Consider the following 12241-nt stretch of genomic DNA (forward strand, 5'->3'; position numbering starts at 1 on the left):
TTCCAAACAGCTGACAGAGCTTTCAACAAAACTAGATTTGAATACCAAAAGTGTCACATCTAATACAGAGACTATAAATAAATTAATTGAAGAAAATGCTACAACTCGAAAAATTGCTGAAGAAGCTAAAATTTCTGCAGAAACTACACAGGAAAAGCTAGTACCAGTCTGCAAAAAGCTGGATGAGCATGAGGCGTCCCTGTCCTTACTGGAACTACAGAGGAAGGAGAGGAATCTGAGTCTGAGACTTGTTCCGGAAAGCGAAAAAGATAATTTGGTGGATTTCCTCACAAAAGAGTTTTCGGAATTTTGGCAGGTAAATTTGGAGGAGGAAGAATTCAAGATAGTAACTGCTTTTAGACTGGGTAGGAGACAAAATAGAAAGAACCCAAGGGACTGTCTGATAACTTTAAGATCTAAAGAGGAAAGAGACAAAATACTAAACCTACATTTTCAAAAAACTTTAGAGATTGAAGATTCTTATGTGCAAATTTACAAAGATATCCCTAAATACATTTTGGAGGTGAGAGCCCATTATAAGGACTTGGTCAATTTGCTGAGAAAGAACAATATACCATTTAGGTGGGAGTTTCCACAAGGCCTATCTTTCAGCTACAAAGGAAAGAAAATTAAAATAAAAACAGTGCAAGACAAAGAACAATTTCTGGAAAGAAACGAGGAGGACCTCCTGAAGGAAGTGGTGGAACAAACTACAGAAGCAAAGGAAGTAACAGACATTTTGAATTTAACATTTGGGCTCAAAGCACCGACAGAGGAAGAACAACTGCTTGGAGCAGTTGGAGGAGTAACTAAGTAAACAACAAGATGGCTCTGCAATTTCTAAGTTGGAATTGTAATGGACTGAACCTTCCCAGAAAAAGGCGTGAGGTTTTTCATATCTTGAAAAGAGAACAATTGGACTTGATTTGTCTACAAGAAACCCACGTGACTAGGGTACATAGAAAATTTTGTTGTTGTTTAGTCGTTTAGTCGTGTCCGACTCTTCGTGACCCCATAGACCAGAGCACGCCAGGCACCTCTGTCCTCCACTACCTCCCGCAGTTTGGTCAGACTCATGTTTGTGGCTTCGAGAACACTATCCAACCATCTCATCCTCTGTCGCCCCCTTCTCCTTGTGCCCTCCATCTTTCCCAGCATCAGTGTCTTCTCCAGGGAGTCTTCTCTTCTCATGAGGTGGCCAAAGTACTGGAGCCTCAGCTTCACGATCTGTCCTTCCAGTGAGCACTCAGGGCTGATTTCATTAAGAATGGATGCGTTTGATCTTCTTGCAGTCCATGGGACTCTCAAGAGTCTTCTCCAGCACCATAATTCAAAAGCATCAATTCTTCGGCGATCAGCCTTCTTTATGGTCCAGCTCTCACTTCCATACATCACTACTGGGAAAACCATGGCTTTAACTATACGGACCTTTGTTGGCAAGGTGACGTCTCTACTTCTCAAGATGCTGTCTAGGCCTGTCATTGCCCTTCTCCCAAGAAGCAGGCGTCTTTTAATTTCGTGGCTGCTGTCACCATCTGCAGTGATCATGGAGCCCAAGAAAGTAAAATCTCTCACTGCCTCCATTTCTTCCCCTTCTATTTGCCAGGAGGTGATGGGACCAGTGGCCATGATCTTCGTTTTTTTGATGTTGAGCCTCAGACCATATTTTGCGCTCTCCTCTTTCACCCTCATTAAAAGGTTCTTTAATTCCTCCTCACTTTCTGCCATCAAGGTTGTGTCATCTGCATATCTGAGGTTGTTGATATTTCTTCCGGCAATCTTAATTCCAGCTTGGGATTCATCCAGCCCAGCCTTTCGCATGATGTATTTTGCGTATAAATTAAATAAGCAGGGAGACAAAATACAGCCTTGTCGTACGCCTTTCCCAATTTTGAACCAATCAGTTGTTCCATATCCAGTTCTAACTGTAGCTTCTTGTCCCACATAGAGATTTCTCAGGAGACAGATGAGGTGATCAGGCACTCCCATTTCTTTAAGAACTTGCCATAGTTTGCTGTGGTCAACACAGTCAAAGGCTTTTGCATAGTCAATGAAGCAGAAGTAGATGTCTTTCTGGAACTCTCTAGCTTTCTCCATAATCCAGCGCATGTTTGCAATTTGGTCTCTGGTTCCTCTGCCTCTTCTAAATCCAGCTTGCACTTCTGGGAGTTCTCGATCCACATACTGTTTGAGCCTTCCTTGTAGAATTTTAAGCATAACCTTGCTAGCGTGTGAAATGAGTGCAATTGTGCGGTAGTTGGAGCATTCTTTGGCACTGCCCTTCTTTGGGATTGGGATGTAGACTGATCTTCTCCAATCTTCTGGCCACTGCTGAGTTTTCCAAATTTGCTGGCATATTGAGTGTAGCACCTTAACAGCATCATCTTTTAAAATTTTAAATAGTTCAGCTGGAATACCATCACTTCCACTGGCCTTGTTATTTGCAGTGCTTTCTAAGGCCCATTTGACTTCACTTTCCAGGATGTCTGGCTCAAGGTCAGCAACCACACTACCTGGGGTGTACGAGACATCCATATCTTTCTGGTATAATTCCTCTGTGTATTCTTGCCACCTCTTCTTGATGTCTTCTGCTTCTGTTAGGTCCTTACCACTTTTGTCCTTTATTATGGTAATCTTTGTACGAAATGTTCCTTTCATATCTCCAATTTTCTTGAACAGACCTCTGGTTCTTCCTATTCTGTTGTTTTCCTCTATTTGTTTGCATTGCTCGTTTAAGAAGGCCTTCTTGTCTCTCCTTGCTATTCTTTGGAAATCTGCATTCAATTTCCTGTATCTTTCACTATCTCCCTCGCATTTTGCTTGCCTTCTCTCCTCCGCTATTTGTAAGGCCTCGTTGGACAGCCACTTTGCTTTCTTGCATTTCCTTTTCATTGGGATGGTTTTCGTTGCTGCCTCCTGTACAATGTTACGAGCCTCCATCCATAGTTCTTCAGGCACTCTGTCCACCAAATCTAAATCCTTAAACCTGTTCGTCACTTCCACTGTGTATTCATAAGGGATTTGACTTAGATTGTATCTTACCGGCCCAGTGGTTTTTCCTACTTTCTTCAGTTTAAGCTTGAATTTTGCTATAAGAAGCTGATGATCTGAGCCACAGTCAGCTCCAGGTCTTGTTTTTGCTGACTGTATGGAGCTTCTCCATCTTTGGCTGCAGAGAATATAATCAATCTGATTTCGATACTGCCCATCTGGTGATGTCCATGTGTAGAGTCGTCTCTTGTGTTGTTGGAAAAGCGTGTTTGTGATGACCAGCTTGTTCTCTTGACAGAACTCTATTAGCCTTTGCCCTGCTTCGTTTTGATCTCCAAGGCCAAACTTGCCAGTTGTTCCTTTTATCTCTTGATTCCCTACTTTAGCATTCCAATCCCCTATAATGAGAAGAACATCCTTCTTTGGTGTCACTTCTATAAGGTCTTGTAAGTCTTCATAGAATTGGTCTATTTCAGTTTCTTCAGCACCAGTGGTTGGTGCATAAACTTGGATTACTGTGATGTTAAAAGGTCTGCCTTGGATTCGTATCGAGATCATTCTATCATTTTTGAGATTGCATCCCAGTACAGCTTTCGCCACTCTTTTGTTGACTATGAGGGCCACTCCATTTCTTTTACAGGTTTCTTGCCCACAGTAGTAGATGTGATGGTCATCCGAACTGAATTCGCCCATTCCCGTCCATTTTAGTTCACTGATGCCCAGGATGTCAATATTTATTCTTGCCATCTCATTTTTGACCACCTCCAACTTACCCAGGTTCATGGTTCTTACATTCCAGGTTCCTATGCAATATTTTTCTTTACAGCATTGGACTTTCCTTTCGCTTCCAGGCATATCCGCAACTGAGCGTCCTTTCGGCTTTGGCCCAGCCGCTTCATCAGCTCTGGATCTACTTGTACTTGCCCTCCGCTCTTCCCCAGTAGCATGTTGGACGCCTTCCGACCTGAGGGGCTCATCTTCCAGCGTCATAACTTTTATATGCCTGTTGTCTTTGTCCATGGAGTTTTCTTGGCAAGGATACTGGAGTGGCTTGCCGGTTCCTCCTCCAGGTGGATCACGTTTGGTCAAAACTCTCCACTATGACCTGTTCATCTTGTGTGCCCTGCTCGGCGTAGTTCATAGCTTCTCTGAGTTCTTCAAGCCCCTTCGCCACGGCAAGGCAGTGATCCATGAAGGGGATATTAATAAAAGATTAGGACAGGAATTTATTTCATCAGATAAAGTGAAGAAAAGAGGAGTGGTGAGTTACGCAAAGGAAAAGTTGTTCCCAAAGTTAATTTTTAAAGATGAACAAGGAAGATATTTGGCAATTGAAATACAAGTCCAAGGAGAAAAACTATTGATAATAGGGATTTATGCTCCAAATGAAGGGAAGTCAGAGTTTTTCAAGAAATTGCATGAGACCTTAATGGACTATTTGGATTATAATGTAATTATGATGGGAGATATGAATGGAGTGGTTTCTACAAATATGGACAAAGCACTAAGACAGGTGGTTTCCAAGGATGGGAGACTACCTAAGACTTTCTTCGAAATGACTGATAACATGGACTTGATTGATATTTGGAGAACAAGGAACCCTCTTGAGAGAGAGGGAACTTTCTTCTCTGAAGCAAAAATGACCTGGACAAGAATTGACCAAATTTGGGTAACTAGTGGGATGGCACCAAAGATAAAGAAAGTGGAAATCTGCCCAAAGACCTGCTCTGACCATAATGCTGTAAAGATGGAGATGAACTTAACAACAGCTGGCTCCTTCAGATGGAGGATGAATGACTCCCTATTCAGAGATGAAGAGGTGTACAAAAAGGCCCAGAAAATTGTGAAAGATTATTTTGAGATAAATCTGAGAACAGAGGTGGAGAAAAGAGTAATTTGGGATGCAAGTAAAGCCGTTATGCGAGGATTGTTAATACAGCAGAACACTATAAAAAGGAAGAGACAGAACGAGAAGAAGGATAAGCTCTTGGAAAGAATAAAAGAAGGAGAAAAAAAAACTGAGATCAAAGCCAAAGTCCCATGAAATTTTGAGAGAAATTAAGTTCTATCAGAGGCAGTATATGGAACTGATGAATCAGGAGATAGAATGGAAAATAAAGCAAATGAGACAAAGGACATTTGAATCGGCAGACAAATGTGGGAAACTTCTGGCATGGCAATTGAAGAAGAGACAAAAACTAAATACGGTTACAAGCTTAGAGGTTGAAGGAAGGAATATTTACAAACCAAATGAGATTAGAAACTGTTTTCAGAGTTATTTCAGAAGACTTTATGCACAAGGGCCGGTGAATGAAGAAGAGATAGAAGAATTTCTTTAAAAATATGGATTACAAAAAATCTCTGAACAAAGTAAAGTGATTTTGAACCAGAAAATAACTGAGCAAGAAATAGAGGGAGCCATTCAAAATATGCAATTGGGAAAATCTCCAGGACCAGATGGACTGACTTCCAGATACTATAAAGCTTTGAAAGAATGGTTGGTACAACCGCTGAAGGAAGTCTGTAACGAAATTTTAGAGGGGAAGAAGGCACCCGAATCGTGGAAAGAAGCGTATATTGCACTTATACCAAAATCTGAGACTGAGAAGGACCAGGTTAAGAACTACCGCCCTATATCATTACTTAATGTGGATTACAAAATTTTTGCAGATATTTTGGCAAAAAGATTGAAGAGAGTTTTGGTGGGAGAGATTCATAAAGACCAGGCTGGCTTTCTTCCAGGAAGACATCTGTCTGACAATGTGAGAAATATAATAGATATTATGGAATTATTAGAAGCCAATATTAATACTAAGGCAGTATTAATATTTGTGGACGCGGAGAAAGCCTTTGACAATATCTCTTGGAGTTTTATGAAAAAGAATCTAAAAGGGATGGGGGTAGGCCAAGGTTTTGAGAATGGTATAGGTGCAATTTATTCTGAACAAAAAGCAAAATTAATTGTAAATAATGTGGTTACTGAAGAATTCGCTATTGAAAAAGGGACACGACAGGGGTGCCCAATATCCCCATTACTTTTTATATCTGTCTTGGAGGTTTTGTTAAACATGATCAGAGGGGACCAGCTGATTAAAGGGATTCAGGTCGGAGCTAAACAATATAAATTGAGAGCGTTTGCAGATGACCTAGTATTAACTTTACAAGAGCCAGACACTAGTACGAAAAGAGTTTTAGAGCTAATTCAAGTATTTGGTCAAGTAGCAGGTTTTAAGCTGAATAAACAGAAAATGAAAGTACTGGAGAAAAATCTAACAGTTGCTGAAAGAGAGAGGTTTCATAGTGAAACTGGATTAATGGTAGCAAAGAAAGTGAAATACCTGGGGATTAATTTGACATCTAAGAATGTGAACTTATTTAAAGACAATTATGAGAAATGTTGGACAGAAGTTAAGAAAGATTTAGAAATATGGTCAAATTTGAGACTTTCAATTCAATAGATTTTATTGCATTAGCCGTGTGGCCATAGCATGATATACATAGAAATAACAACATAAAATGGGGGTGGGGAGGTAAAGGTAGATATCGTCCTGGGCGAATACTTAAAGGGAAAAAAAAAAGAAGAAAAAGAAGAAGAAGAAAAAAGGAAATAACAGAAGCAATAGGGGATTTAAAACATCGAGTGACCGATAGTACAAAAACAAAAAGACAAAAAACTGCTGAGGCTGGAGGAGGATCGTTAAAGGGGTCCTTCAGCTCCTCAGATTTGTCCTAGCTCCATTGTCCTTGTACAATAAAGCTACTTGGAACTTCGTTCGATTGTGCAGCGTATCGACTGCAGCTGTGGTGTTAAAAAGAAGTTAGTGCCGCTTTCCTCTTCATCACACTGAGCAGGAAGTTAGCTGTCATCTCGGTAATCCAACAATCAGAATCCTGCAAAAAAAAGGGACACTATCCAGGGCTGGATTGGGAGATGAAGCTTGTTCATGAGAGGAGTTAAAAACCGAGATCTTTCATCTGTCCAGTTGGGACAGAAGAGCATTACATGTTCCATAGTCTCCAGAGCCGTGTCATTACAGGTGCATGTTCTGTTTGCGATGGGGACTCTGGAATAACGACCCGACAGAACTGCTGTAGGAAAACAGTTGAGACGGGCACAGGTAAAGGCCCTTCGCTTAGCCTCCGAAGAAATTGTGAAGCAGTATAGAGGGATTCCTTCAGGGGGAGGAATAGCTAGGGCTAGGCCTGAACACGGCCCTCTTGCATCGGCAGCTGTGTTAGAGAAGTCAAGTTGCTGTAGCTTCTTTTTAATTGAAGGTAGGGCCGCCGGACTAATACACTCTAATTTAAGAACAGTTTTGCAATTCAGATTGAAAAGAGAGTGGAGTTTGAGGTTAATTGTAGTTTTCCAAAGGGAATTATGAATATCTCTTAGGATCAGATTGGAAAAACCACCTCTAATTCGAGCATCCGATGCTAGTAGGTGGGAGCTATAGGAAATGGCTCGACACCATGCTCGTTTTACAATTGAGGGCTGAGCGAACTCAAGTTGTAGGGCTGCACCTGAGACGCATCTCGGGACACCGGAAAGAGATCTCAGAAACATATGAAGTGGGCGATCCAAGTTACCTGATATTGCTGTAGTCCATACTTCACAGCCATATAATAATTTAGGAACAACTTTGGCATTAAATATTTGAATTGCTGCTGGAAGGTGTTTGCCGCCCTTCTGGTGGTAAAATCGGACAATGGCATTGGAGGTCGTGGTTGCGGCGAAAAAGGCAGATTGTAGATGGGTGGTCCAGGAGAGATTATAAATGAATATTAAGCCTAGATATTTAAAGGCTTTTACCTTTTCTAAGCAGCCACCTGTGATCTTAAGCGGCTCCAGCTTGAGTTTGCGGGAACGAGTGAAGTGAAGGACTTTCGATTTTTTATAATTAATATTAAGAGCTTCCGCCTTACAATAGGCGATAAATGCATTAACTGCATTTGCTAGGTCCGCAGCTGTTCTGGATAAGATGACGGCATCATCTGCATAGAAAAGGGAAGCAACGGGGTGACCTGCTAAGTGAGGAGGATACTTAGTTGCTAGCTTCAAAGGGGAAATTGCATCATGAAGATAGAGATTAAACAGTAAAGGGGCCAAGAGACAACCTTGTCGGACGCCCTTGGCCATTGGGAATGGAGTGGTAAGGGAGCCGTTGGGACCACTTCGGACGCAAGCTTTCCTTGTTAGGCCGAATTGCTGTTATTAAGATGAATGTTTTGCCGAGAATGTTGTTTTTGTTTCAAACATTGCAGATTGTGGATAAAATGGACTGTTTCAAGAGGTGGCAGAAAGACATATCTAGATTTGTCTGGCAGGGCAAAAAGCCCAGAATAAAATTTAAGATATTAACTGATGCAAAAGAAAGAGGGGGGTTTGCCCTGCCAGACTTAAAACTGTATTATGAATCAGCGGCTTTTTGCTGGCTGAAAAATTGGCTACTTCTTGAGAACACAGACATTTTAGATCTGGAAGGGTTTAACAACAGGTTTGGTTGGCATGCATATATATGGTATGACAAGGTAAAAACTCACAAAGGTTTCAAAAACCATATGGTTAGGAAAGCACTATCCAATGTTTGGATTCGGTATAAAGACCTGTTGGAAAATAAAACCCCTAGGTGGTTGTCACCAATGGAAGCTAAGGAAGTGAAAAAACTTAATATGGAATCTAAATGGCCAAAATACTGGGAAATTATAGAACAAGAGGGTGGAAAAGTGAAATTACAGAGCTATGAGAGATTGAAGTCTAAAGTAAGAGATTGGCTTCATTATCATCAGATAAATGAGGTGTTCAAACAAGACAGGAAAATTGGCTTTCAGGTGGAGAGATCAAAATTAGAAACAGAATTGTTAGAACCCAATACTAAGAACTTGTCAAGAATGTACAACTTGCTGTTGAAGTGGAATACACAAGATGAAACGGTTAAATCAGCTATGATTAAATGGGCACAAGACATTGGTCATGACATTATGTTTGCTGACTGGGAACAGTTATGGACCACCGGTATAAAGTTTACGGCATGTAATGCCTTAAGAAAGAATATTATGAAAATGATTTATAGGTGGTACATGACCCCAGTCAAGCTTGCAAAAATCTATCATTTGCCCAATAATAAATGCTGGAAATGTAATGAAACTGAAGGTACTTTCTACCACCTTTGGTGGACGTGCCCAAGGATTAAGGTCTTCTGGGAAATGATCTATAATGAAATTAAGAAGGTTCTTAAGTGCACCTTTCATAAGAAACCAGAAGCTTTTCTCCTGGGCATGGTAGGCCAATTGGTGTCAAGGAAAGATAGGATGTTCTTTATGTATGCTACAACAGCAGCAAGAGTTCTTTTAGCAAAGTATTGGAAGACACAAGAACTACCCACGCTGGAGGAATGGCAGACAAAGGTGATAGACTACATGGGACTGGCTGAGATGACTGGCAGAATCCGTGACCAAGGAAAAGAGAAGGTGGAAGAAGATTGGAAGAAATACAAAGTTTACCTTAAGAACTGTTATAAAATTAATGAGTGCTAAAATGTCAAGGGTAATGAAAAAAAACACAGAATTACAGCTGTAAATGACTGGGTAAGAGAAGAAGGATTAAAGAAAGTGAGTTATAAGTTAATTGAAGTGAGGGGTTGCTGAAGAAAATTTTAAAATAGGGATGCAGAAAAGGGAGGCATGGGGAAGTCGGTGAAATAAGGTTTATGAAAAAGAGGTTATGAAATTATACGTGTTTATATGTTTGTTTGTTGATGTTTGTGCAGACTTCAAAAGAGGAACGAGAGAGAGACAGAGAGAGAGAGAGATTTGGCCCCTAAAGCTCTGTTAATGCTGTATCGGATTGTTGGTTTTGTAAGCCGCTGCTAAAGTTGTTTTAACACAGAGACACCAGATTATGCTTGATTTAGCAGATATTTCTAGAACTCTGGTGGTTGTTAAATTTAATTTTAAAGTTCAGTTAGTACTGCAGCTTAATGGTCTTCATGGAGGGAAATAACATTAGGACTGTAACTATGCTTTCAGAGGCAGCTTTCCAAAGAAAGAGCCTATAAAGTCTGGGGCACTTGTGCTTATGCAGAGAAACAGTGCAGGAGTGTACTGTTGCAGATTTCTGGTGGAGCAGAATAATCTTGAATGTCTCTCTAAGTTTAAAACAAAAGATCAATGCATGTAGAAAAGTAGTAAGATGAGCCTTGGGGTCTCTTCTAACCCTACGATTCTGTCATTCTAAGTAAGGAAAAATACTCGGTTAAAATTCTTCATTCAGACATTCTGTTTTTCTGTATGCAGGTAGCTTTGAGTTTATTAAAAAAAATTGGGAGAGAATTTGAGTTTAGAATCCTCCTCCAGGGCATATATACAGTCCCAAGAAAGGCTATACCACACCACATGATATTCATAGTCACAATACCTAGCTAGGACCTGTATTCACAGTAGTGGCTTCCTGGTTGAGCTTATGCCACATCTCAACAGCTAAATGTGCAGTGTAGGACTGTTATGTACTAGAACAAGAGGCAGGTAGTGTCCTAGAATGCAACAACCTGATTGGCCTGCAGGAGCAGCCCAATCAGGCTCCAGGAGGGAAACATAATCAACCAGTCAGACGGTACTCATTGTGTAAATAATGTATGTAAAGCCTGAGGTTGGGGGGGGATTTGCTCACTGTTCCTATGAGCTGAAATAAAGAACATGAAATTACTACTCAACTGAGTATATTTCAAGGACTGATATAAATGGAGCACATATCATGGACAAGCTGTTTTGCAAAGTTGACTGCCCTTGTTGGTGGGGACAAAAAAACACAGCCTTTCCTGATGCTCGATGCCTCCTGTCTGTCCTTTGTCTTTTATCTTTGTACTCCTTTAAAGCAAGCGCTTTGATGCTGTATTCCTCTGCCAAACACCCAGCAGCCCTGACGGAACTCACATTGAGCAATAACATGTTCTGTCATAGGGACTTTTTGTTGGCCTCTGACCTATTTGTGTGAAAAGGCAGCTTGCATCCCAGCATCCTTGAGGCAGGTTGGTCCTTCTGTTTTGAATATGAGAAAAGAAGCTAGTAACCCTACAATTTCACTCTAGTAACCCTACCCCCTTCACCTTGCAAAGAAAAAATATATTATCCTTGCAGAACTAACAATAGGATGCTGTGTAAACCAAAGTGTCCTTGTTCTTCATCAGCAGAGAGACAGCGAACTTCTCATTTCAAAGAAGAAACGACATGCTGGGGAAAAAATTATGTATACGCTGGTGTCTGTGCCACATGGAAATGATATTGCCTCTCTTTTTGAACTGGATGCTACCACCCTTCAGCGAGCTGACTGCCTGGTTCCAAGGTAGTGTTGCATGTGTATCTGTGGGCTTGCCAGCTGAAAAGTCAGCAGTTCAAATCTGCGTGATGGGGTGAGCTTCTGTTGCTCTTTCCAGCTTCTGCCAACCTAGCAGTTCAAAAGTACACCGGTGCAAGTAGATAAATCATGTTTCTGTGCACTTTGGCACTCATTACTATGTCCCATTGTGCCAGAAGTGGTTTAGTCCTGCTGGCCACATGACCTGGAAAGCTATCTGTGGACAAACATTGGCTCCCTTGGTCTGAAAAGGGGGATGAGCGCCGCAACCCCATAGTCGTCTTTGACTGGACTTAATCATCCAGGGGTGCTTTACATATATGTGTGTGTGTGTGTGTGTGTGTACATGTACGTGTACCCAGTGCTTTTTTTTTGGGGGGGGGAGGTGCCGGAACTCATGATGAAGTGTGGAGGAGGAGAGAGCCTGTGCCGGTCTATAATAAGGGGGCATTGCAGCAACCCAATTTCAGGGGGTTATTTTAAGCTTGGAAGAAAGGTCAGGTAGTGCTTGGGAGAGAGGCAGAGGTTGCCTTCCATGTACCTGCTTAGCCGGTGTCTCCAGCCTCTCTCTCTCTCTCTCTCTCTGGGGGTGAGTGATTATGTGCGTGAAGACTGCAAAGCCGTATGACCCTGCAGAGCAATAGTGCTTCCTAAGGGAGCATGCTAGGCTAGCCTTCCTCCACCTCCTCCCTTTACTTGCCTCTTTGTGATGGAGGTAGCTGGTGCTGGCTAGGAAATCAGGGGAAGAAGAGGGGTAGGCTAGTGCTCCACATTTCCTTCTTCCTTCCTCTTGTTAATCTGAGCATAAAGCCTCCAACCACAGGTGGAGACCAGGGCTGGACCCATTGCCAGCTGATTCCTTCCCAGTGGATTTGAAAACAACATTTGATGCTCCAATGA

The 12241-nt window shown here is 41.6% G+C and overlaps 1 protein-coding gene across 8 annotated transcripts in view; it reads left to right on the forward strand.

The window, feature by feature from the left end:
- ITPR2 (inositol 1,4,5-trisphosphate receptor type 2) overlaps window positions 1–12241 on the forward strand; it is a 311529-nt gene that overhangs the window by 72575 nt on the left and 226713 nt on the right. For 6 of the 8 annotated variants that reach the window (XM_053405136.1, XM_053405139.1, XM_053405138.1 and 3 more), the window contains one exon: window positions 11175–11329. The exons of 1 other annotated variant lie outside the window; for it this stretch is intronic. In XM_053405136.1, coding sequence (XP_053261111.1) covers window positions 11175–11329 — 155 coding nt within the window. The remainder of the gene's footprint in view (window positions 1–11174; window positions 11330–12241) is intronic. One more of the 8 variants, XM_053405137.1, reaches the window with a different exon arrangement.

This window comes from Podarcis raffonei, chromosome 10 (assembly GCF_027172205.1).
Source record: "Podarcis raffonei isolate rPodRaf1 chromosome 10, rPodRaf1.pri, whole genome shotgun sequence".
In the NCBI taxonomy this organism is placed as follows: domain Eukaryota; kingdom Metazoa; phylum Chordata; class Lepidosauria; order Squamata; family Lacertidae; genus Podarcis; species Podarcis raffonei.